This window comes from Mesocricetus auratus, unplaced genomic scaffold (assembly GCF_017639785.1).
Source record: "Mesocricetus auratus isolate SY011 unplaced genomic scaffold, BCM_Maur_2.0 Super-Scaffold_100003, whole genome shotgun sequence".
NCBI classification, from domain to species: domain Eukaryota; kingdom Metazoa; phylum Chordata; class Mammalia; order Rodentia; family Cricetidae; genus Mesocricetus; species Mesocricetus auratus.
In genome coordinates, this window is record NW_024429188.1 from 98,230,288 (window position 1) to 98,257,176 (window position 26,889).

At 37.8% G+C, this 26,889-nt stretch overlaps 1 protein-coding gene across 6 annotated transcripts in view; it reads right to left on the bottom strand.

Moving 5' to 3' along the window:
* Enox2 (ecto-NOX disulfide-thiol exchanger 2) overlaps window positions 1–26,889 on the bottom strand; it is a 265,836-nt gene that overhangs the window by 145,334 nt on the left and 93,613 nt on the right. For 5 of the 6 annotated variants that reach the window (XM_040744607.1, XM_040744606.1, XM_040744605.1 and 2 more), the window contains 2 exons: window positions 7,540–7,683; window positions 4,019–4,150 (listed from right to left, as the gene is read on the bottom strand). In XM_040744607.1, the coding sequence (XP_040600541.1) occupies window positions 4,019–4,112 (94 nt within the window). In that variant the 5' untranslated portion in view covers window positions 4,113–4,150; window positions 7,540–7,683. The remainder of the gene's footprint in view (window positions 1–4,018; window positions 4,151–7,539; window positions 7,684–26,889) is intronic. The other variant, XM_040744604.1, reaches the window with a different exon arrangement.

A 26,889-nucleotide genomic window follows, 5' to 3' on the forward strand; every position in this document is an offset into this window, starting at 1 on the left:
TGGCATGGGAAGCTGTGATGTGTCACACAGTACATCCTTTTGTCCACTCAGCTTTACTTGCAAATGTTCATTGCAATGAGTTCTTCTGCTGGTTCAAGGCTTTTGGCTTCTGGTACAGCATCAACACTGGGCCCTCACAGAAACTTGTCTCAGATCCTGCGGTTGTCCTGAGTCATGGAGATCCTGCGATTATGGTTCCACAGGACCAGTCCCTTCATTTACTCTGGCAGGTCGTAGATAGGGAAGATGTTGGGGTGGGCCAACTCAAAGCCCTGGATGTGGGTCTTGGTGGTAGCTGATCTGGTCACTCCTGGGCACTGGGACTGCACTCATCAGGTGAGGGGTGGAGCCAGCTCTTCTAAGCCCAGCACTCTCATGCCTGTGGTGAGGGGTGGGGCCACTCCCTCCTGAAAACTTACTCTGTAGTTTGCAAGACTGCTTATGCTTCCAACAACAGAGATATAGATCAAACGGTAATAGCTACTGGTGGGAAAGTTGGGAGACAGAAGGGGAAAGAAGCAAGGAACAAACTGGTAATTACTGTAAGCATTCCTCGAAACTTAAAGAAGTAAAAACTGACTGTATTTCTTAAAAAACTGATTGCAAATCACTGAAACTGTATAAATAAAAACAGTCCAGGCTATCTGTGACCACTTGTTTGAACAACAGGTGGTCCCAGTTCCTTCATGGCACTAACTTCACACATCCATTCCTGGTCATGAACCCATTTGGAGGAAGGCTCCCAACAGGGCAGGGCCACAGAGCCAAGGAAGAGCAGGGCCAGCTCAGCATGACCCTCAGATTTCAACAGGCACAGTTTCCATGGTTCCCTGTGGTAACATAGGGCCATACCACCCTGATACCCAGTCTCTCTGATCCCAGAAGCTAAACAGGGTTGGGCCTGGTTAGTACTTGGATGGGGGTACGGGTCCTTATCTTAATGAAACATTCTAGTGATGCTAGTACATGTTGGTCAAAGCTGGTTTTCCTCTCTGGTTATTAGTATCTCATCTGATAAACTAATGAATATGAAAATCCTTTAAGAGAGTCACCACACTGATGTGGATATCTGTGGAGGCAAGAATAAGGATTCATGGGCTTATGTTCAAATATTAAATATAATTTATTTCTGGGAGAATTCACTTACACAAGAAGCAGATGGCTGCCACAGGTTCCCGCTCTAAGGATCCGCATGGGCTGCTCCGACCTGACACAAGAGAGAGCCACCTGCCCGGACTCCAGACTTAAACTCACTCCCCATCATCACCTGCGACCACACCCAAACTGGCGTAGTCAGTGCTACAGATATCTAATAAACTGAAATATTTTCCTGAAGGAACTGACCCCTGGGATTCAATCATTATTACAAGTGGAAAGTGGGTGGAGATCTCTCTTTTTATACTGAATGATTCATTACTCACCTTAATTTTGACAATATCACTTAGTAGTAGATATCAAGTTTTGTTTGTTTCTTGCAATACTCACAACCAAACCTGAAACCTTACACATGCTAGGCAGATACACTACCACAAATCGATACCCCTCAGCTCAGCATCAGATATTTAAATGCAAGTATGCCTTTCAATACAGGCCTATAGATAAAAGACAGTGGAAATAGGACTCTATCAATGACTGGATATTCACTAGGATATCCTAATTATTTCTAGCTAATTGTCTAGTTGCCTAGCCCTATAGAATGTTGACACTTTCTTTGAATACTAGTGAATGATGTTATAATCAATTCCATTTTAGTCATTATTCAGTCTTCCATATTGATTCATGGATTCTTCCACTTTAGTGTTTGGTATCTGTCCTTCTGAAAATCCATATGGTTTTCAAATCTGGCAAAAGTGTCATCTTATAGAAAGGAACTTGGAATTTTAATTTCCCATGGTTTAAGAAACTCATTTGACATAGAGTATCATTTCAAAGAAATGACTTCACTGTTATCTTAGCAATTTCTGTAACTGGAGCATGACCAACGAACTATTTTTACAGGTATAAACCTATAATGTGAGAGCAAGCACAGTCTGAAGAATTTTGAACTCACTTTAAGAGAAAAATCTACAAAGGAGTCAGATACTTAAGATTTTGTGGTCAAATGTTGCAAAAATACTGAACTACAATTGCTAATCTACTTCACTGACACTGGTGGCAAACACTGAAATTCCACCCATTAAGTTCTCTTGGGCACTTAAGACATTCACCTGGTAATGAGACAATGAGTCCCTATTAGGGGCAGGCATTCTTTTCACAATATCTTTGTGACTGCTTGAGAAGTGGGCTCTCTGAAGCAACTGAATTCGACTTTTAGGGACAAGTGAGGCTATGTAAGTAAAGGTAACTCGTGGGTAAGGTTGTGCCTATGAAGGACAGCTCATTAGCTCAACTGAAATAGATTTGTTTTGGACAGCAGCAGGAAAGAAAATAGTAAAAAGTTATAATCATCTCAGAATCTGAAGAGATGATGAAACTCAAGCTCTGATCATTTTATTCTGTACTATTTATTTTCAAATACAACTTTCTCTAGTCTGCAACTGATGTTTAATATATGTTTTAGTAATGAAACTGAGTTCCTATTATCGACAGGCATAGTAACTATAGTATAGTAGTTAGAAATAGGGTTTAGAGTTAGTGTTCTTAATAAGCAAGCATTTGCTGCATGGTCAGCCTTAGGTAAGTTTACTTAACCTTTATTTCTTTTCTATAAATATGTGCAATAATATACTCAAGATGAATGAAGAAAATAAGGTACAAATAATGTGTGGATTTCTTGCAAATGGGAACTAAGGAACATAAAACGAGAGACAATTCATGGAAGTTTTATTTTCATTGCATCAAATTAAATAAGACATTAAGGTGGTTACAATTTGCCTGAAGGGTCTCCTTTAAGTCAAGCAAAAGCAATGAGGATGAAGGGGAGGAGGTTGGCCCCAGCTTTTGCTGTCAAGAAGCAAAATGCCAAACTGGCACTGGATCCTCCGTCTGAGAAAAGGCCAGTGAACTTTGGCACTGGATCCTCTGTCTGAGAAAAGGCCAGTGAACTTTGGCACTGGATCCTCTGTCTGAGAAAAGGCCAGTGAACCTTGGCACTAGATCCTCTGTCTGAGAAAAGGCCAGTGAACCTTGGCACTGGATCCTCTGTCTGAGAAAAGGCCAGTGAACCTTGGCACTGGATCCTCTGTCTGAGAAAAGGCCGGTGAACCTTGGCACTGGATCCTCTGTCTGAGAAAAGGCCAGTGAACCTTGGCACTGGATCCTCTGTCTGAGAAAAGGCCAGTGAACTTTGGCACTGGATCCTCTGTCTGAGAAAAGGCCAGTGAACTTTGGCACTGGATCCTCTGTCTGAGAAAAGGCCAGTGAACTTTGGCACTGGATCCTCTGTCTGAGAAAAGGCCAGTGAACTTTGGCACTGGATCCTCTGTCTGAGAAAAGGCCAGTGAACTTTGGCACTGGATAGTAGTACATCCAGCCCCAAAGGGACCTCACCTGATTAGTCAAATACCAGGTTCACTATTCCATCCTCTTGTGATTAACCAGTTCACTGAGGACTTGTTTAAGCTTGCCTACAAGAGGAGGCCAGAGACAAAGCAGGAGAAAAGCAGAGACTGTTGTCATGGGCTGAGGGAAAAAGCTTCTTACAAAAGGGGTCCCCTCATGAAGAAACCTCCTGCCCTTTAAGCATGAGTCCCTAATGTCACTATCTTGGTGGAGTTCCATGAGCTTGTGGTTTTCCTTGTATCACAAAATGAGGGTAACCTGCTGAAGGCTGGGCTGGGATGGCTGGTTCACAGGAAGACATGCATCACTGCTGCCTCCGTGTAGGTTAATTTAGAAGACAAAGGTGCCCTGGCTAAGCTGGAAGAAGTTATCATTACAAATGATAAGGACAGATAAGATGAGATTCATTGTCACTGGGAGCCAACATCCAGGATCTCAAAACTGTGGCTCACAATGCTAAATGGAAAAACAAAAAAGTCAATGAACTTGCCACCAAAATGGGGCTAAATGTACATACCTGAGTTTTCTGTACACAAATACATTAAGAACTGTCCTTCAAAAACTGCCTGAAGCATATTAACTTCAAAAATGTTGAGGTTGTTTCCGTCCATTTCGTGTCGTAATGACAAAATATTCAAGGCTGGGTACTCTGTCAAAATATTTATTTGGTTTGTAATTCTGGTGATTGGAAAGTCCAAACTGCACTGTACCTCCATCAAACTAAATCATTACATTTCAGAGAGGTAGAAAATGAATCTGCCATGTGGAAAAGGGGTACTATGTACAAACAAGAAAGCAAGAGAATAGGAAAGGCCAGGCATGCCCTTCTATAAAACTGTAGTCATGTGGAAATCAATCTATTCCTGCAAGACCCAAGCACTCAAAGAGATCAGCACTGATCCATTTGCCAGATAGGGAGCTCTCCTGACCTAAATGCCCTTCACCAGGACCCAGCTCTTAAAGACTTCATCACGTCAACAGTGCCATATTTGGTACCAAGTTTCTAGCATAAGAACCTTTGAGGGAGTGAATCACAGGAACCATTGAGAGAATAAAACAGCAGCAGAAATCATCAGTAACCTTCAAGAAATTAGCTTTACAGGGAGACAAGCAGTTTGCTGAGAAGGGACAATACAGTTGGGATGAGAAAGGAATTAAAGAAGAGGTAGAGTGAGTCACTGGAGCTGGTTTGTTTTCAGCGTCCCTTCCTTTACACTGAAGGACAAAGAGTCAGCTTTGACCTATAGCTATGGTCAAGAGGTAGAACAGATAGACATGTGTGTTTCAGAATTGAAGCGCCTTACAAGAACATCAAACCTCAGCTTCCCTCTTTACCATGTTACTTTAGTAAATGGAGACAACAGAAGAGAGAAGTTGCTATTCACAAACCATCTTCCCTCTTCCTTTTGTCTGGCACTACACAATGAAGAAATAATATTATGTAGCAATCCATCCATTTGCAATATCACAGTATTGCCAGATGAACAATTATAAGAAACTCTTTCTATAGCAAAACCTCATTAATTTAGACTACACCAATTTGGAATTTGTGGTCATTTAACCAGGTTGGTGTTACCTTTGTGCTACTTAACAAAGAAAGGGCTCACTAAGCAAATAGTGTGAACAGGATTTCAGGAAAGTTAATTTAGCCTTCTAGGAGCCTATTCCACTTATTTTAAAGAACACACTGTTTTTAAGGAACTTCAGAATATTCAGTATTTGAATGCAAATTGATTCTGCTAATTATAGATTAGTGTAATCTACTGTTAAAATCCTTTATCTGCAACAGTTAACTTGGCTCACATTGAATATGCTCATTAGAAATGAAATGTCAATTCTTTAAAGCTGGTTCACAATTCAAATTAATACACACCCCCTTTTCCCCACAACCACGAGTTAACCACAGCTAGAAAGATACTGCCTGAAACTAGTCCATCACTTATGACTACAGTGCAAAAATGAGCAAGTGACCAAAAAGCCTCAGCAAGCCAAAAGCGATGTTTTAAAGTTGATGTTATAAATCATGAGTACACTCTTCATAACAGGTTCTACTGACAGCTGATTTTGCCCTTATTTAACATACACATGAGAAATGAACCCAGAAAGCTGGGTAGGATTTTTTAAGGAACTTTTTGTTTGCTAGTTTCAAAGTTCAATAACTAATTGGAAAGAGAAAAGAATTGCTAAAGAACATGTAGGGGAGGTGGGGGAGGGGATGGAAGAGGAGAAGAAGGGAAATTTTGGTCTAGATGTAAAATAAATACATTAATTAAAAAAAAGAACACTGAGAGGAATAAGTGGCTACATACTACAGAAAAGAAACAGGCCTTGTAGAAATTGTAGCTGTAATAACTAGAAAACCAACAGAACCGAGGACAAGTTAGTATAGAGGTAAAGTTGTATAATCTTCCCTAGTAAACTTTGAAAACTGTAAGAGATATTAAAGTGCAGTAAAAAAGCAATGATGCCTCTAAATGATCAAAGTGAAGCTATTTTGAACATGGTTTTAAAAGGCAAATAAGGTCACAAGCACACATTCACCCACACCCACACCCACACACATAAAGGGAGGTATACTTTGTATCTATAATAGATAACCTTGAAAAGTGAAATGTATTGATGCTTAAAAAGATGAGGATCATGTCATATAATAAGAAAAGAAGAGCAATTCATTAAGTGTAGATATTATGTTAAATATCACCTACATCATTTCAACTACAATGACTAACAAGCCCTTGTAGAAGACTTTCGCTTCATTTCTGCTTCACTTGAAGAAAATGGAAACTCAGAGAGGCTAACAAACTCACTCTAAGCTGAGAAAGAATGAAGGAGACACACACGTGCACACACACATAGAGAGAGACAGACACAGAGACAGACAGACAGACAGACAGAGATATCTCCAGGGTGAGAATTCATGGCAACTCCTAGTCTATCCACCTTACATTTCCAAACTCTACAAAAAATAATTCTGTCCTATATTGAGGGTTCCATACAGGTAATATTTATACTGTTCTGTTATTTTTCAAACACATATTTAGCAAATATCTTGCCTATGATCTAAGAGACAGAAAATGATACTGTGTTCATAAGCATACTTGGTTTTGCAAGCTGAAAGTGAAAGTAATAGTCAAAACAAAAACCAAACAAACCTAGGAACATGTCTATTATACCCATGCTAGTATCTCAGGTTGTTGTATGACCTAAGTGATGGAATCTGAATAACAAAGGATCAGTTAATATTTGGTTTTCTTGTTGTTTTCTCATTGTGTTTAGAGAAATTTAAGATGAGAATATGCCAACAAGATTGGAGTAATGAGGAAAGGATTTCAGGGAATGCTAACAATGCATTGTGCTGTTTTAGGGGAGTCGAGAGAATCTGTTTCTCAGGTATTCTAAGTAATGCTAAGGGCATAAAAACTGTAAGGTCTGCTATGATGGTGAAAGTTCTGATCATATAACTCAGTCATCAAAGCAGAAAGATAGAATTTTGAGGTCATATTGGGCTACATGGTGAAATACTATCTCAAAGAACAGTAGACATGTGGACATGATGTACATTGCAAAGGTATTGGGAGTTGAAGATTGAAATATATACAATGATCTGATTTAGAAATAAAGTGAGGGTACCCTGTTCCATGTTTGTAAAAAGACAAGTGGGTAGTGAAACAGTCACTCATACAATGTCTTTTCTATAAAAATCAGAATTCTTCATTTACTCTTCCTGCTTCAAATCTACCTGTTCTTCAAGGAGCGGCTAAAAATATCACTTGTGCTATGAAGTGTTCCATACTCTCTAAAGGTGAATCAAAATAGCCCTGGTTTCTGCTTCCTCCCTTGCACACGTTCACCACAGGACTCGTGATAATATCAGTTATTCATATATGTGATCCCTCCATCAGATGAAAAGGGCAAGGGCCTCTGACTTGTTTCTGCAGTCCAGACACTACCTAGCATAGAGCCCATAACCTACCAAGCTATGGGGAAAATTTATCTCAACAGCACTGAATTAAGACAGTGCATTATCACCTAGCTTACCTGAAGGAGTATTTGTTCTCTTTCTTTTCTTGCTTGATTCCCCTCCATTCTCAATGAGGCCATCTGCGACCAGAGGGCCACTGGCACTACCAAATTGCAGGGGTTCGTTGTTGTTGGCAGGGTCAAAGGGCAGCTGGTTCAATCCTAAAGAAGAAAAAGAAAGCCAAAGTCCAGACTCCATTAAGGACTGGGATCATCCCCAGACTTTATTATATGAGATGCTATTGGGGAAAAAAGCAAACAAAAACCTGCATGTCTTAACAGACTTGATGTAAAAAGATAAATCATTGAAGGCAGTTGCCCTCTGTAGTTTTTGCAGATTAATTGACAAGTTCAGAATTAAAATATATGACAGTAACTCTGTCGTTTGTAGGAATCCTCCCACTTTTGTTTTGAATTTCTACCCTTAAAATGACAGAACTGACTGGATGTAGTGGTTTGTGCCTATAGACCCAGCTATTCAAGAGGCTGAAGCAAGGGGATCATATAACTATAGAAGTTTGACGCCAAGTTATACTACATAGTAAGACTTCATCTCAAACAAGCTGGGACTCTTTTTTTTAGATGTTTCTGTAGCAGGGCCTACTTTTCTTTGAAAAAGGTTAGCTTTGAATTTTTGAATTATCCCATAACACTTGTCTATTATTTTGTGATGAAGTTTGTTGAACTACTGAAGATACAAGCATTAGACACGTCCGGTGTCAGTCATCTCTAGTGATACAGACAAAGGTCTCTAAGAACAAAAACTGTAAGCTCAGGGAAAATGAGAAAAGAAAAGAAAGATATGGACATTGTGGGCAGTTATTTACTTGTCAGAATAATGAGGGCTTTATAGGCCAGGTTTGCTGGCATTTCTCTCATCATGCTCAAACGCTGCTGGAAGCATGGATACTTAACTACTCATTGCTGCACCACACAGAATGTCAAAATGTACTTTCCATTCTCTAAGTCTTAGATATGAGTCAAAATTTTTGACACTAGGAAGGGATACCATCATTTGTGAAATGTAGTTATAGAAATGATCACAAAAAATCCTTAATGCTTTAAGTAAATTGACAGTTCTGTACTGTGCTACATTCATAGCTAGTGTCTCACAAGCAGCAGGTTAGACACACCTAAAGAGGGGAAGTAAAGTTAAGTTCTCACTCTGGCAGCACAAGGGATTTCAAGTGTTTCAATCAAAATGTTGTGAAATATGGAAAGGAAAACTTTGTTAAAGCCCAAAGTAAACATATTTCTTCCAAGTCTTTTTTTCTATATATTTTATTTTCCAGTTTAAATTTAGATAAGAAACGAGGTTGCTTCACAAGTCAGTTCCAGGTCCTTCTCCCATTCCCTCCCCTCCTCCCGTGCCCTTCCCCCAACCCCCCCCGTTATCCCCTCATTCCCCCAGGGAGGGTGAGGCCCTCCATGGGGGTGTCCATAGTCTGTCATTTCATATAGGGCAGGGCCTAGACCCTTCCCCAAGAGTTCAGGGTGAGAGTGCACCTCACATTGTTCTATGGGAGTCCAAAGTCCGTGTGTATACTTGGGATGGGTACTGATCTGCTGCCCAAGGCTCAATAGATTCTCTAGGCCTCCTCACTGACACCCAGATTCCAAGTCTTTTATACACTATTTTCTATCTATCAGGTTGGTCTGATGTGCTTCATTTTTTAACCTCTAATTTTTCTAAAAACCACAACTGTACAATTTTCAAGACAATGTTATAAAATATCAATAAAAGGATTGGAAGACAATCAGGTCAATGTTAGTCAAATCTCAGTAACATGAACGCAGAGCAAAATGCTTCCACGGTATTGTTTATAAAAAATATCGGTTTGCTAATGTTTTCAGATCATATAAAAGCTAATTTTCCCCTAGCAACTAGACTCCACAGGGAACACCTCCATTAAGTGTCCTTTGGTACTTGTCAAATATTCTTCATTTACAACATGTAAGTAACTACATGAAATAATCAAACTTGCTTCTTTTCTTTAAGTCAACTGTTCACTTACATCCTACCTATATCCTAGTAATCACATATTATGAGTAGAACTAAAAACAAACAAACAAAGTAGACACAGTGGTGTGGGTCTGTAATCACTCCAAAGATATTCTGTACAGTTCCAAAACTTTCTCAGCGTTTCCTTCTGCATTATTATTCTGATCAGATCAAATTCCAAGGAAAACAGAATGCTTGTATAAGGGAAAAAGTACAACAGATCAAGAATGCAAATCGTTGGTTTCCTTTACTAGTTAGATTAGATTGGCGAACCACATCATCTCTCTTATCCCTAGTCACATAATATGTGGAATGAGTGATAACACTGTACAGGGTTGTTGCAGAGATTAAAAATTTGATGTTTGTGGCTATTATTTTATTGTAAGTGAATTAAAACAAGATTTTCTTTATAAACTTGTAAGTTCTTTTGAAGGAGACTCTGCACCCCAAAACTGTATCCCTTTATACATTAATACATAGTGAATGTTGAATGAATTAATTTACCCTCAGTAAGTGGGGGCAGGTAGCTCATTAGCTCATTTTAATAGGCCATGTTATTAAAGTCTTGGCAGATGATAACCAAAAATTAATGCCACAACTGAAAAGTGCTAATGCTGATTGCAGCGATATTATATAAAATAATTAGATTTTAAATGCATCTCAATCATTTGAACAATATACTACAGAATGAGTAAATTAGTGATTAAAAGAAATTCTCAGAAATTAGCATGCTCTAATTGATGGCTGTTAGTCATAAGAGTTTTTTGCATTTTGTCTTGCACTTGATAATTTTAAGAATGATAATTTTAAGAATGATGTGTTAGTAAATTTCCCTAATTTTAAGAATGATGTTTATGAAGTAGATGACCAAGGTGCTTCCAGAACTTCTGAGCCATAATCTGTAAATTGAAGATAGTAAGAAGAGCACCTAACTCCTGGGACTGATATACATATAAAACCAGATTGTGTGTGTGAGACATTCAGTATCACATCTGGAGCATAGTTAACGCTCAGTAAACATATACTGATCATTCCAATATATTCAAATCAAATGTATTAAAAACACCTTAAACTGTCTGATTTATGGCACTGCTTTCCCACTTCTTGCTTCTGCCCTGGTCAGTACACCTTCTGTTTCCTCCTGGAGTGAGCAGGTGAGATGTCAAGGGAGTGGCTTCAATGCTGGGGCTGAATGGACATGGTAAGCTCACTAAATATTGATTACAACTACTATAATATTGATTGAAAATTGTTAATCTCTTATACTGAGGAAGTGTAAAGGGAAGAAGTTGATCTGAACTTGACCTACTACAAAAAGTCTACCTTCCTCATTCAACTTTTTTATTGCTGTCTTTTCATTTTTGTAAATATTGAAGTAGTCCAGCAAATAAAAAATCTGATGAGTTGAGGGTCTTTGCTCATAGGCATTTGGTCAAAATTGTATTTGTTCTATTTGGCTCCAGATAATAACTTTAGCAATTCCGATATTTTATGCCTCATACTAATGTACAGATCTTTTGACACTGAATAAGACAGAGATTTCAAGAGTTTTCTGTGAATTGACCTCTTTAAGATCAAGATACGTGAAAATTTAGTCCAACACCTCAGGTCTTATTTGTAATAGGGAAAGATCTCATGTCAAAGACAGAGAGATCTCAGTAAGCCAATTCATTGAACACAAATCCACATTTTATATTATACAGGATCCAATACAGTCTTCAAAGATTTGTAGCTTGAGAGCAAGAGTTACAAGCTAGGGAAAACCTATAACACTAGTGTTTCCTAGTCATTTGTACCGTATGGTTTCATTCTTCCCTGAAGACAGAGTCAAATAAACCAGTAAATCAATAAATTAATAGGTATCTATGGGAGTTTTTAATGTGCTTCGTACATGTGATTTGTGTCAAAGGATATTTTAAGTAAAAAGGCACCACCAAAATTACTTGAAAATTAAAAGAAAATCTGTTACTTTAATGCCAAGACTTCTTGGTAAGTTTCAATGATGACAAAAAAAAATATTAGCCATGACAATATTGCAACTCTCACTGAAACTATGGAATTTACACTCAAATCTTTTGTGAAGCAATTGCTACTAAATTCTACCAGACATGATGAACTGGAAAATGTTATATTTGGAAGAAACTTTCGAGGTTATCAAGTTCATTCTGTACAACATAGGAATTGTCTATAGTATTCTATCAGCTCAAGGTAGGAGCACCTTTCACAATGCATTCTAACACTTGCAATAAGTGTTTTAACTTATGGGACTGAATAAAATGTGACCCTGGGGATCCAACTTCTTGTTTAAAGCTGTGACTCATAGACTATATGAAATTAAATGCCTCCTCTGGGTAAGTTCACTTTAAATGAAAATGATTGAAGGTCTGAGAAATCTATTAACTGAAGACAGCAATTGTCACACGGAAATTCATGCTGAAAAAAAAGAACAGCTTTTGTTTTGGCAATAGGAACATCCTGATGTATTTGTCCTATTTTCCAAATGACTTCAGTTTAAAATCAGGTATGACACATTATGATAGTTGGGAGGGGTCCTCCGAATTAGGTGGCTTTCTTTTCTTTAGTTTTTCATCTGGGCCTCTGCATAGAGTAGGCAAAGATTCCATTATATAGCCTAGTCTTGAACCAATTCTATATCCTCCTGCTTCTGTCTCTCAAGCGCTGAAATCACATTTGACAGTTGTAGGTCAAGACATCTAGCTACTAGTTAGTGAGGATTTTTTGAGATTATACTAGAATCATAACATTCTCCCTTCCCTTTCTTCCTTTCAAAACCTTGCATATACTCCTTCTTTCTCTCCTTCAAATTCATGACCTACTTTTTAATTTTTGCTGCATTCATATATGCATATACATGTATTCTTAAATATGACTTGTTCAGTCTGTATAAGTCAGTTTTAATTCTAAATTTGTGGGAAAGCAATAATAGGCATGTCATAAATAAATCATGAGGTCCTTTTGCAATATTTCTTCGTCTTTGGGATTCCCTCCATAAATTCATTCTTTGTCTCTTATAGGTCAGAAAACCTTTGACTCCACATTTGATATCCTTTGCCAGCCTGTCATTCTACCTGATGATTCTGAAGGATTATTCACAGTTTTGAAAATGGTTGTATTTCAATATCACTCTTCAATCCAAGGGTAGCAGTTGAAAGAACTGAACATTTCTCAGAACCATGGCTTAATTGATAGCAGGGAAATGAAACCTATTTTTCAATTGTTATGGAATTAACATGCTGTGTATGTGTTTTAGCTGAAAATAGGGCAGGTGCTAATGAGTAATTGGTGAATAGTGGGGACAAGATGGAAAACAGAAAGGGAAATTTTTCCCTTGCAAAGGTCTTCCTTGAATAGCTTAAGGGACAGCAAGGTGGTTAAAAGCACACTGAGCTCCAACAGAGAATCAGAGCTTGATTGCCAGCACACATATGGGAAGGGTCATAACCACCTGAAATTATAGCCCCAAGGGATCTGTGCGCTCTCTCTCTCTCTCTCTCTCTCTCTCTCTCTCTCTCTCTCTCTCTCTCTCTCTCTCTCTCTCTCTCTCTCTCTCTCTCTCTCTCTCCCTCCCTCCCTCCCCCCTCTCACACATACACACACAGAGAAATACATATACATACACTTAATTTTTTGTAAATAAAATTCTTGCTTAAATTGTAATGGAAATTAACGTTCAGAGCAAAATTTACACTAAACTCACCATTTCCTAGATGTGCAACACAGGTAGCTAGGCAATTTTCACAAAAGATGGTTCCTCAACTTTTTCAAAATTTTTTTGGTTTTTCAAGACAGAGTTTCTCTGTCTGTCCTGAAACTATCTCTGTAGACCAGGCTGCCTTCAAACTCACAGAGATCCACCTGCCTCTTCCTCCGGAGTGCTGGGACTAAAGGCATGTGTCACCACTGCCCAGTAGCCTATACTATACCCAGCTTGAACTTTACACCCACATTTATTTCTGGACATGTTTGCCAAGGATACAGATTGAGTAAGTATGAATTGTGATCTGCTTTCCTGACAAGTTCTTGGATGTTGCTGAACAAGATGGTATGGGGTCCCTTTGGGACTACCTAGCATTCATAAATCTATCTAATCTATTTTATACCTCTATATCTATAGTACACACTCTTTCTCTGCCTACTTCTTTTTATGTTTGTTTGAATATTTTATTGAAAATCATTTCATACAATATATTCTGATCAGGTTTTCCTCCCCCAACTTTTCCCAGATGTGCCCCACATTCCCCCAACAATTGCACTTCTTTCTCTCTAAAGAAAGCAAACAGGAAACAAACAAAACAAAATGAGCAAACTAGAATAAAATTTTAAAAAAGAAATGCCCACATAAACAGACAGATAGACACATACCATAAAAACATAAAATCAGAAACCATATATACAAGTAAAAGATCCATAAGAGAAAAAAATACCCAAACATTAGTCAATCTTCCTCCTTTAAGTTGTGTTTTGTTGAGTATTTTGTCATAGCAACAAGAAAAGTAACTAACATAGTCTCTTAACTCAACAGGCGTTTATATGAATTTGCCTCACAAATTGAATTAGGAACATTTGTAATATAGTGTGGAACCTACACCTCCAGTCTATGACTCCAGACTAATTCCTATTTAAGGACTGGGAGATGTTAATCTTTGTACTCTTATAATGCATTTCTCTTCCAGGTAATGCATAGGGAGTAAAGTAAATCATTAATGAAGAATCTGGAAATAGGGATTTTTTTTTTGGCTTGCAATAACATTAGACCATTCCTTTTATCACCAAGGACTTTCCAAAATGTAAGAATAAACTACAATTGAAGTGCGCCATCCCAAAGCTTTACTAAGTGGTATCTTTACAAAGGATGCTATACTACTGCAACATTGGAGTGGAACTGCAGCTGTGATGGACAAGAATCATTTCTCTAAATCCATATTTCCCTGTACTTGGAGTATTCTCTGTGTTTGTTTCCTGTGGGGACGACATCCACCAGGCCTGGTAATGGCGAATTATTTGAGTAAGTGTGAACTAAACCCCTTAAAGTGTTTAAGTTTCCTGAATAGGAAAAACAAATATAGATTTCCAACTTTCAGAATAAGAATGCTTCAGAACTCTTTTCCTTTATACAATTTAATGCTGGAGAAACACATCAAAATCACATTAATCAATGAAAACAAGGTCCAAATTTTTTTTGATTTGATACAACAGTTCAAAGTGACAGATGGTAGACAGGCAATCTATCATTTTCTTTAAAGTCTGGCATTCCTCAAAGGAACTGATAAAAGTGGTCCCAAGTTTGCTGAACTTTAGTCTAGGGGAACAGTTACAGCACCCACTGTTCGCACCTCACCTTTGGGAGCTGGTACAGAAAGATGGTGGTTCATCAGTACCTGCTTTGAGCTGTCTTTAAGCCATGCTGAGATTCTTGTTGACCAATTTTCCACCCTAGTAACAGGAAAGGGCAAGTTCTTAACACACTGACCAGTAGGTAATCTGTTTAGTTCTGGTCTGCCAATGTGCTCAGAACTACAGTATTGTGGGTTTCTCTGTCTCAATAAAACAAATAATTGCAGATTTCTGAGCCTGAGGGCAAAGAGTTGTTCTGGTATTGAAATTGGAGTCTATCTTGTCAGATCTGTAATGAGGTCTTCCCTTCAGGCTGATTGATTTCATAAAACTGAGGAAATTCTCAAAAGCAAGCACAGTTTTCACTGCAAAACCTACTTCAGTGGTTTTGAAAACTAGCTCATCAACTAGATCTGGTCAGGAGCCTAGGCAGAGCCAGCCCTTTCAATAGGAACAGTTACAATACACAGAGAACACCAATTTCCCCTAATAGATTCTTAAGATGCCAGTAAATAAGTTGTAAACAACTTTCAGCAAAATGATTTCACATGCTGTGAGTGAATGAAAATTGAACTTGCTGTCAGATAAATCTGTATTTCTGTGTAAGATGCTTTGAAAGGGAGAGTGAGAGCTGGAACTCCTCTGATCTTTGGCTAGTTAATTTTATCAATTAATGCTAGAGGGATATCGGTATCCTTCATGAGAGATGCACTGTAGGAAAATAGCGGAATCTTTCCTTTCTGAAAAAATATATGAATTTCACCAGACTTCCTGCTTTCATTTATTCAGCTGTCATTAACTATTTATCCAATCACTGTGTTACAATTTTAATTACCTTCTAATTAACGAATGATGCGTTTGTGATTTAGCATTCCCTAAAGATAGAACCGCATAAATATGGTAAATCTTCATTTACATTCTCAGAAGTTTTCTGCTCCTTTCCTCTCCCTCTCTATTAATTTTTGCTGCACTTTCCCTGATGCTCTGGAGGTGTGGGTTCTGCATCCCTTATCTTTGATGACCATTTGGTTTCATTTTTCAAATATGTATGATAAAGGCTCTTGTTGACTGTGGAAGTAAACACACAGAAAAAACCAGAGATTCCCATAATATCCTAACGCATCTTCAGCGATCCATACCTCCCCCATAACTACTCCATCTCAGGAATATCAACAATACAAGGAGCTAATGAGTAATTAACTCCTTTAGTGAAATCACTGCCACCTCTGAAGTTCAATTCACTTCTGCAGAAGCTAGTCTCTGATTCTTAGGAAGATGGCATAACTTTATCGAGAAGCCAGTAAAAACAAAAGAGCAACTTTATGTTTGAAGTAAGGAGTACAACTCCTGTTTTATAAAAGAGGGGGAAATTAATTTTATTCTGGCTTGAAGTCTAATTAAGGTAGTCAATATGTATTGGAATGAAAGAGCTAATGAATTAATATGGACCCATTGTCTCCCTTCTTATTCACCCAATTCATTAAAACAATTCTGTGTGTCCATCAGTATGCAAGTCCTGAGGAGTTCATTATGTGGTAAGATAATCTCTTTTCTCAAGGAGCTCGGAGCCAGAAAGTAAGGCCAGCATATGTAATCTGGCCTCAATTGTGCACTTGATTCACTTCCTTCTACTGCCCCTAACTTCTACTTCCCCTAATGAACTTGTGTCATTCATAGCTAACTTCTCAAACATGCTACTAACATTCATGTTCATGTTTTTCTGTGCATACATTCCCTACTTGAGAATCAATTTTCCCTTTTCTCCACTTGGAGAGTGTTACTTGCCTTTCTCAACTGCACACATGTCACTCTTCAGTGGCATTTCCTTTAACCTTGAAGGTTCTCTTCTCAGAGAATTTTTCTCAGAGCACTTAAAGAAGGACGCCAGACTTCAATGTGGATATCTGTGTGTGTTCTAGGTGGCTACTGTGACATCTGATCTATGCCATCTAGTACCAGAATAAAGGATGTAATGGAAATTAGCACTAAAGGTAGAGCATCAAATCTGGAAAACAACAGTCACACTGTGGATATATGGGAATAGCAAGAATTCAGTGGAATGTAATCTGTAGGATGGAAAGAAATGAATGTGTTCCATAATATTTATAAACAAGAATCATCTTTAGAAATAGCCAAATCTCTGATTGGGTCTTGGATTTGAGAAAAGAGGAATCCAAAATGATTCACTTAAAAACTCTTAAATTATGAAAACCTGCAACCTAGGATGATAAGTGGGGAAAAGTGCTTGGTTTTTCAGGCCTGATGAACTAAATTTGATTACTGGTACCCACAATGGAAAGAAAAAATAACAATTGTGATAACCACAGATGTGCCCTGGCATTTACCATATGCACATCAGATACATATATCTCAAACATAATAAAAACGGCAACCTTTGTGGCAATCAGTAGGAAAAATACCACATTTCATCAAGGGGCATATCCATATGGCTATACTGCAAAATAGAGATACTTCTAGTCCTTATTTACCATAGTATAAAGGCTGCCAATAATACCAGCAAATGTCTTACACTCGACCTTTAGCATGCATTCCTAACAAAATCTGTCAAAAGACACAAATTCATTCAGAATATAAAGTATAATATTGTAAGAGGCAGGGTAAACTATTGGGCTAAGGAGAGGAAAAACCATTTTAACAATAGGTTTTAGACTCGGTTTATTTTGTGCATAGCATTCACTGACAAAGGTGTCTTTAAGATCAGTAATACTTAACAAATCACTTTTCTCTCTCTTTTCAAACTTTTTCCTTCTCTCCTCTTCACAAATAACTCTCTAAATGTTCTTAGTGGAAAAATATTGCATTTTAATAGCAGTTCTTTTTGATGTTATACTGTGTGGGAATAAACTGACAATTCTTCTTTTAACAATACTCAAGCAAAACATAAAAAAAATAATGCTATGTCATTTTTCCTCCTGCCAAAGAATATAGCAATGTAACTGTCTACTGGAGAAGAAGCACTGCAATCATCTTTAAAGTAAATTCATTTTAGGAAGATGCTCTGAGACAACTGACAGAGAACACTGTGGCTCTTCGGAGATTGCAAAGTGATGGATTGAGTCAAACAGAATACCACAGTTGAATTCAATCCCATGACCATTTTCAACTTAAAAGAGTCAATCCCATGACCATTTTCAACTTAAAAGATTGTCTCTGCAGGAAAATATCACTGCATAGGATTTAAAATCATGATCAATCATAGCAGATATTATTTAAACGCTGCCTAGATTTTTCACACTAAGATTGTTGAGGTACCCCAGGGGCAGCAGGTGTACAACCCAATGGATTGAATTACATAGATGAAGCTAATGTACCAAAGCCTGACTGTAAAAACACAGTAACTTTGCAAAAGTACCTCTAAGATATCAATGACTATCATCCTTGAGGAGAGATCTGGCACTACTGAGATCTTCACAGATCTACAAGAATGACACAAACTGGCATTAAGGCTACCTTAAATGCCCTCCCCTGATAATGAGATTGATGACTACCTTATATGCCATCCTAGAACACTTATCCAGTGGCTGATGGAAGCAGAGGCAGATACCCAGGGTTAAAAACCAAACTGAACTCCTGGAACCAAGTGAAGTGATGAGCAAAGGAATCAAGACCAGACTGGCAAAACCTCCAGAGGCAGCTGACCTGAACAAGGGGGAACGCATGGACCCCAGGCTGATGACTGAGAGGCCAGTATGGGACTGATCCAGACACCCCCCTCGAACCTGGGTGTCAGAGAAGAGGCCCCGGCAATCTATGGGACCTTAGAGAGTAGAGCAGTATTTATTCCTGGCATACAAATGGGCTCTGGGAACTCATTCCACATGAAGGGATGCTCTCTCAGCCTGGACACATGTGGGAGACCCTAGGCCCTACCCGTTATGATATAACAGACTCTGAAAATCCCTCATGAAAGCCCTTACCCTCGCTGGGGAGCTGGGGAGCAGAGGGCGAATGGAGTGGGGTGGGGTTCGGGAGGATTGGGGGGCCAGGGGAGGATGGGAGGGAGAGGGAACTGAGAGTAACGTGTGTAAAAAGTTCAATTAAATAAATAAATAAATGCATCAATGACTGAAAAGACCTAAACATCTAAGCCCAACTAATGTCACTGGGACCTTGTAGTGAGTCCCAAAAGAGAAGGCATTACTCCATATTAGGTCATTTCATTTCCTCCTTAATAAAATCCATTGCCATCTTCCAATATGATTTTCATTTTATGATTTTTAAAAAGGTTCTGCTCCTGCCAGGTGGTAGTGGTACACTCCTTAAATCCCAACACTTGGGAGGCAAAGGCAGGCAGATTTCTGTGAGTTAGAGGCCAGCCTGGTCTACAGACTGCATTCCAGGACAGCCTCCAAAGCAATACAAAGAAACTCTTGTCTCAAAAAAAGAACAACAACAAAAACACACAAACAAAAAGTCCTTCTCCTTAAGCTTAGAGAAACATCCTTTGGAAACAGATTTAGATGGGCTACATTTACAGGTTACGATTTGTGGAAATTGGGCACTTGCCTAGGATGATAGAGGGAAAAGGAGAAATGAAATAAGAATGAACCCAGACTCTGAAAACCTAACTCTCCAGTGGCATCCTAGGCAAATGTCACTCATAACCATACAGCTGAAGTTTATTAAATCTATTCTTTGGTCTCTTGAATTGCAATGGATGACTTTGGCACATAATTTCACCACGTGTGGTTTATTATAAAGCAAACAAACAAAAGAAAGTCCCCTAATCTTTTCATTTTCACCAACTCTTTACTTGCCTCAATCCAGTCTTTAACTTCAGATTCAATAGGACTGTCCCCAGACTTTAGTCCCCAGACTAAGACTTTAACATGGCATGATTTAGTCCTGGCTATGAAATCACTTGGAGTGTTTTGAAGAACACCAATGCGTGCACACAAACACACACACACACACACACACACACACACACACACACACACAGAGGGGGGAGGGAGGGAGAAGGAGAGAGTCAGAATAGGGCTTAGATACACACTGGGGATTCTTTTTATGTTTTTTATTACTTTAATTTTAAATAGCTTGCTTCACATGTCATTCCCAGTTCCCTCTCCCTCCTCTCCTCCCGCACCCCCACCATCCCCCCAGCCTCCCACCCTATCCCCACTTCCTTCCACATAGGGGATATCTAGTGTCTGTCATTTCACTCAGGGCAGGGTCCAGGCATTCCCCTAAGAGTCCAGGCTGAGAGAGCATCCCTCTTTGTGTTATGAACACACGAAGTCCATTTGTATTCCAGGGATAAACACTGATCCACTGTCCAGGGCCCCATAGGTTGCCCAGGCCTCCTCACTGATTCTCGCACTCAGGGGGTCTGGATCAGTCCGGTGCTGGCCTCCCAGCTGTCGGTCTGGGGTCCAAGAGCTCTTCCCTGTTCAGATCAGCTGTCTCTGCTGGTTTTGCCAGCCCATTCTTTGCCAATTTGCTCATTGCTCCTCTCTCTCTGTCACTGGGTTCCATGGGTTCAGTTCAGTGTTTAACTATGGGTGTTTGCCTCTGCTTCCATCAGTCACTGGATGAAGGTTTTAGGATGGCATATAAGGTAGACATCAAGTTCATTATCAGCAGGGGATTCTAATGCACAGAAATAAGAATGTCTTGTCTAAATGCTTTTCTAATTTGAGGCCAGAAAATAAGAATTTACTCGCAAGTCTTTCAATTTTTTAAAAGTTGAAACCAGAAAATACTTAGAGGTTTGCTTCTTCATTACCTACAGCAGGCAGGGAATGATACTGGTTGTCTGGTATAAATTTATTAGACCTAAACCTGTCTACTTTGTGAGTCTTTCAGAGTTTACCATTTGGAAAGGAAGAAGGGTTATCGGCAAAACCAAAAAGGACTGAAGTGTTGGAGAAAAAATAGGCAAAGTATTATTACAGGTTCAAGGTCTTTTGCTTGCCTAGGCTTTAGTGTCAACTCATTGAGTGACAAGACATGAGAAATCCCTATCAAGTTTGTCATCTGAAAAATGGGGTCTCCTAGCTCTGAACTTCTGAAAACAGCTAGCTGGAAGACATCAATAAAAACCTGAAAGAAATTCCAGCAAAAAGGCTTGAAAAAGAGAGGCAGAAGCACTAAGATACCATCCTAGGACCACTCACTTAGCAGCCAGTTAATGGTGTAATGATAGCGCAGTTACGACACTATGAAAAAAAAATCAAAGCATTTCTAATATAGCTTCAAAAAAGGAACTCCTTAAGAATTTTGCTAATAATAAGTCAGAACTTGGTAGGGTGCACAGAAAAAAATTGTTTAATGATGTTTAAATGCCAATATACCTTCCAGCTAACTTGCCAATATTAATATTAAGAATCTAATGCTGAAATGCTAAAAACATGTCCAGAACAGTAGGAATAAATTACCCTAACTGAACACAGCATTGCTCACATATGAGACATTTTAAAATGTAATGACGTAAACACAAAAATTCCTGATTCCCTCTGCCAAACTTAGAGGGTTGCCATTAAAGCCAACTATGGAATCTGTGTAAACAGAAGAGGAAGCAACAATTACAATCTAGAGATGTTTTAGACTTAATCTATTTTATTTATTAGTATTGTTATACAGCAATGAGCATTCAGAAAAAAAATCTAATCAGTGTGCATTATGCAACAATCAGACAAAATACTCCTAATCCTCTGTCATTCTTTTTCCTTGGCCCCTGGGTACTCATTAAAGGTTAATTTATTTAAATCTCTCAAACATTCATTTCAATCTACTTTAATAAACTAATGAATCTTTGGAACTTCGCCTAATCAGCTTATTTTCCTATTTTAGCATATCTACAAAACATCTTTTTCTAAAATCCATTCTTAATAGTTGTCTTCCTCTTGGAGATGAGGTTGTACTTATGTGACAATCGGATTTGAACTTTTGGTGACAAATTTACAATCCCATCCAGTATTGTAGCTTGTCTATTGCTTTTAAACACAGTTACATTTTGGAGGAGGACAGTTAGTAGATTTGTGTTTACAAGGATACTAATCCTCCAAATGTAAATGGTCATTTTGTAGTTTAGTAAGAGAAACAATTATTTTGTAACAAAGTTTTTAATAACTTTAACACTTGTCAAATGCTATGAGAGCCTATCAATGAAACAAATCCACTTAGGTCAGTGTAACACAGAGCAGACCTAGATAGGAAATAAATCAAACAGATTAAAAACACGATAAATTATTCATTAGAACTTCTAACTTAATAGTAGTAATTAGTTTGGGTATGAACGTATAAAAGAGATGGAATCCTAAATTTTAAGTTTTGCTTTAGTTTTCTATAAAAAATTAGGAAAAAATAATTTATTCTGCCAAACGTTGGTGGTGCACTCCTTTAATCCCAGCACTTGGGAGGCAGAGACGGGTGGATCTCTGTGAGTTTGAGGCCAGCCTGGTCAGGACAGGCTCCAAAGCAATACAGAGAAACTCTGTTTTGAAAAAACAAAAAAGTAATAATGTATTCCTCACAGTTAATCTGAATTTCAGGTGCTCAGATTTCATATATTAAATGGGAAGGGATACACAACTTAGTTATACTCCTAAATGGTTTCAAGATGTCATTTGTGATTTCTACAAAAGGATTCTGAGGAATTACCTTTCAAAGGTTATTGCTCATTTATTTTATGCAATCACTCAAGTGACATTTATGGAATGCTTAGACTGAGGCAAGTATCATGACAGATGTTGGCTCTGCCTGAAGCTCCAGCAGCTACCTTACTTCCTTACCATAAGAACTCCTTGACAGACGAATCTGTCATTCTATACACAATATAACCAGGACTGTTCGCAGAAAATTTCTTAAATACTTTCATTACAGTGAAATTTCTGGCTTCCCTCTGTTATCCACTGGCCCTCACAAACATATGGGAGTTAGGGGAAGAAACAGCAGAGTCTGCTTATCAAGTCTGACCTTTGGATAATGACTACAACTCTCCCATCTGAGCTTGCTACCATTCTGCCTTGTGGTCAACAAAATGATTTGGCTCCAAATAGCAATATATCTATACCTGCTTCCTAGACACCCTCTGTCAAGTGGCATTATTTACAAAAATTGTCACTTCTGCCCTTTAGCATGGAGGTGAGCTGTATCATCAAATATACTGTCGTGTCAGATTCAGTAAGAAGTTGAGGATTGTATATAAGATGTGGATAAACAGGAATGAGCTGAATTCATTTGCTGCTACAATTAAATAGATGTTTCATCACAGTATTCTAAAACAACAACTTACATTCAGAGATCACTGCTATCTTTTAAACATTTCTTCACAACTACATCAGAACTAGTCTGTAAGGTGAACAAAAATGCAAGCTCTAACAACTTAAATACAGAACCCTAAACATAAAAGAGGCTAAGTGACTTAAATTACTTTAAGATTTATTATGATTTTGTGTAAAGAGGTATTTTTCTTGCACATATGTGTATGCCCAACATTCTCTATGTGCCCACAGAGACCAGAAAGAGCATCCTACAATGCATCATATTTTTTGTTTCTTTAAATTTTTTTATTTATCATTTTTTATTTTAATTTTAAATAGCTTGTTTGACATGTCAATCCCAGTTCCCTCTCCCTCCCCTCCTCCCGCACTCCCCTTCCCCCCCACCCTCCCACCCTAATGCATCATATTTTAAAGAAAGGATGCTAAGGATCATGGACAAATCCAGCAACTTTCTGAATACAGCATACAAAATTTGGAAAATTCAAGAAGCCAATTTCACAGTTTATTTCATTCGAGTCATTCTATTGTTAAAGAATATCACTTCTATAAGAAAGTGTGACTGTATAACAAATTGTTTTCCATGAATTACTGAAAAATAAATTCAAGTAAATGCCATGCATAAACAAAAGCATTAAGAATAAAATGTATAAGTACTGCATAAATATGTAATTATTTAAATGAGGTCTTGTGCAAAAGAGCAATTAGTGATCTAATAAATGCAAAAACAGTAATACAAACAATTCATTATAAGATTGATTTAGCAGTGAAAAGTGAAAAGATTATATACTGTTGTTTTAATTCTGAGTTTAGTTTCAATGCAATTGTCCACAAAAATTCAAGAAATTGAAAAAAAGAATCCTAAGATTTGACTGAAGCATGAAAGAAGCCAAATTTTAGATTTTTTAAGAAGCAGTGATGGAGATGACCACAATACTTCATCTAAAATTGTATTACAGAGCCATAGTAACAACAGCAACAACAAAAAAAAGAACATGATGCTAGTACAAAATGATCCATCGACCAACGGAATAGAATAGATTACCCGGAAATAAATTTTTTTTATTAGCTACAGCTATCTGATTTTGAATAGAGGTATCAAAAACACACAATGAAGAAAGGACACCCCTTCAATAAATGATGCCGGAGAAACTGGGTAGGTATACATTAAATAATGAAATTTTATTTCTCTTACATACTGCATAAAAAATTCAAAAATAGTTCAAAGTCATTAGTGTAAGATACAGAACATTGAAATGTATGCAGAAATACATAGGGAAAGTACCTAAGAATATAGGCATAAGCAAGAATTTTCTGAAAAGAACTCTAATAACCTGGATAATAATAGTAAGAACACAATGAAAAGAGATAATCTAAGAAAAACATAATCATCAAAAATATGACATATAGAAAGTAATGAAAATGAGATAATGTGTACTCATTTTTCCCAACCTTAGTACCTAGGCTAACACTGACCAAGTAAACTTTTGATGATTCTATTTTTGTTTAAGTAATTGATATTTGTTGTTGAGTAATTATTACATGAAGGAAATATGACAGTGGACAAAAGAGGAAAAAAATCTGCCTTTGCAGAACTCAATAGTCTTGTAGAAAATAAACAATATATATACTTAGGGAACCAAGATAACAGAAGAAAAGTTCCAGTATTTAGCCGCAGAACTGATAAAAACACACATAAAACTGCACCAAGTAAATATAAAGCAAGATACAGACAATTTTGAGAATAATTAGTAAATGGGAAAAACTCTCAAAGATCTGCTATTTACCGTAGCAGAAAGAGTATGCTGACAGATCTGGCAGGTGTGATTTAGGAGAGATAGTAAATGGAATATTAAGACTAAAAACCACTAATAATAACTGTACATCATAAAGACCCCACCTTAATCCCTAATTTCTAAGCACTTGCTGTCCCTATTACCTCATTGAACTGAAGAATGTATACAACTTTATTTTGTATATTGCTTCTCACTTCATAGAGTTAGAGGCTCACCTACAAATTTTATATATTTTATAACACCATGGAGTATACAGTTATAAGAGGTTCCTAATTGCTCTTATGTGTGACATAAAAATCAGTAGAGTTTTAGTTAATTTTAATTAGCTAAGGCTGGTTGATCTTTTATTCAAAATATTCTGGCCTGGAAGTAAGTTCCTATTATACTCCAGATGACCGACAAAACGGCGATAAAAGTGACAAAAGGAGCAAATGAAAATGTTCATGAGAGTTTTACTAAGTTTATTAACAGGGATACAATGCTTTCATTATCTGAAAACCAAGAAAATTATAGTTTGTTTCATCTTTGCTCATAGCTGAACTAGAGACTCCAATACAAAAGAGGAGCTGATTTATGTGAGGCTGCTGAAAACACAATGAACCAGTCACCACAGTCACCACAGTTTTAACAAGTGTTGATGTTGGCATACTCACTCCAGATAGTGTCTATAATATTGTCATAGAAAAAGTTTACACTACACTACCCAAAGTAACGATGCTAGCTCTCCATTTGCTATGATTGCAATCATTGCTAAAGTTCTGAGTTCTACCAGAGTGACAATGAAAATTCATGATTTCATGGTCTTTAAACAGTGTCAAGGCATCTGTCGAAGGTTACTAACTTTTATGCTCCTTAAAGTAAGTTTTCTGCTATTTGAATAGGACTAAAACAGAATTTGATTTGAAAGACACAATGAAGTTTTATCTTCTGTTCATGCTATTCATTTCATGTTTTATATAAGAAAGCTACGAGCAGAGAAGGTGCAAGAAGATTACAGCTACAGTTGTAAAGGTGGTATACTTGTAGCACAAGTTTAAGTTCAGTCTCTATCCCAAGAATGTTACAGAGTATCTGTAGTATATGTTTATAAACAGTCAGAAGAGATATAAACAAGGATCTACAATCTGTATGAGCTACGTATGAGAAACCGGTAGTTTTACTTGAAATTTCAGTCAAGTGAGAAACCTGAGAAGGACTTTGAACACTCACATCCCCACAGATAAGTTAATTTGAATAACTATCCACATATAAAAGTACCTTCACAGGCACTCAAGCAATCAGGTTAGAGATTATAACAACTAGCATAAAACAAAAATTTTAAAGTATCATTAGAGAGAATAAGAGTAGCAGTATTAACACCACTGCAAATATCCTTCTCCAAAACCAGCTAACACAGAATGGAGAAAGATACTGTTTTTCTGGGGAAGAAGAGGGAACGGAGCACCAGACTTTGCCCTAGATCCCAACATCAAGACTGGCTCAGTAAAACTCATCATCGGGAAGGCCCCCAAAGAGCTACTCCAGTATCACTTAAGTTATAGTCATCAGCATAGCACTATAGGATACAGGATCCACGACTGCCCTGTGCCAGGTCAGTCTCTAAGATCCAGATGAGACTAGTCATAACCACTTTGGTACCCAAATGTCCAACTCTTTTACTTGCCTCAACATTAATTCAAAAGCTCAGATATTCAGGAATCAAACCATTAGCCCGAGCACACACATTAAGCCTGCAATACTCAGTGAGTCTTTCCTGTCCCACTTTCTGTGATAACTTCTGCAGCCCAGAAATACAGAAATCCTAAGTCTGCTCTAGTACACTCAGGGCAGGACCCATGATAGTAGACATCAGAGCTGGGACACGGACCAGGTTACAGACATATCTCAGTGTTAAGCTAATTCCCCTGGACTCAGAATCTTGGTTTAACATGGCATATCAAAATACAAATTTCATCCCAATACATAGTTGGTA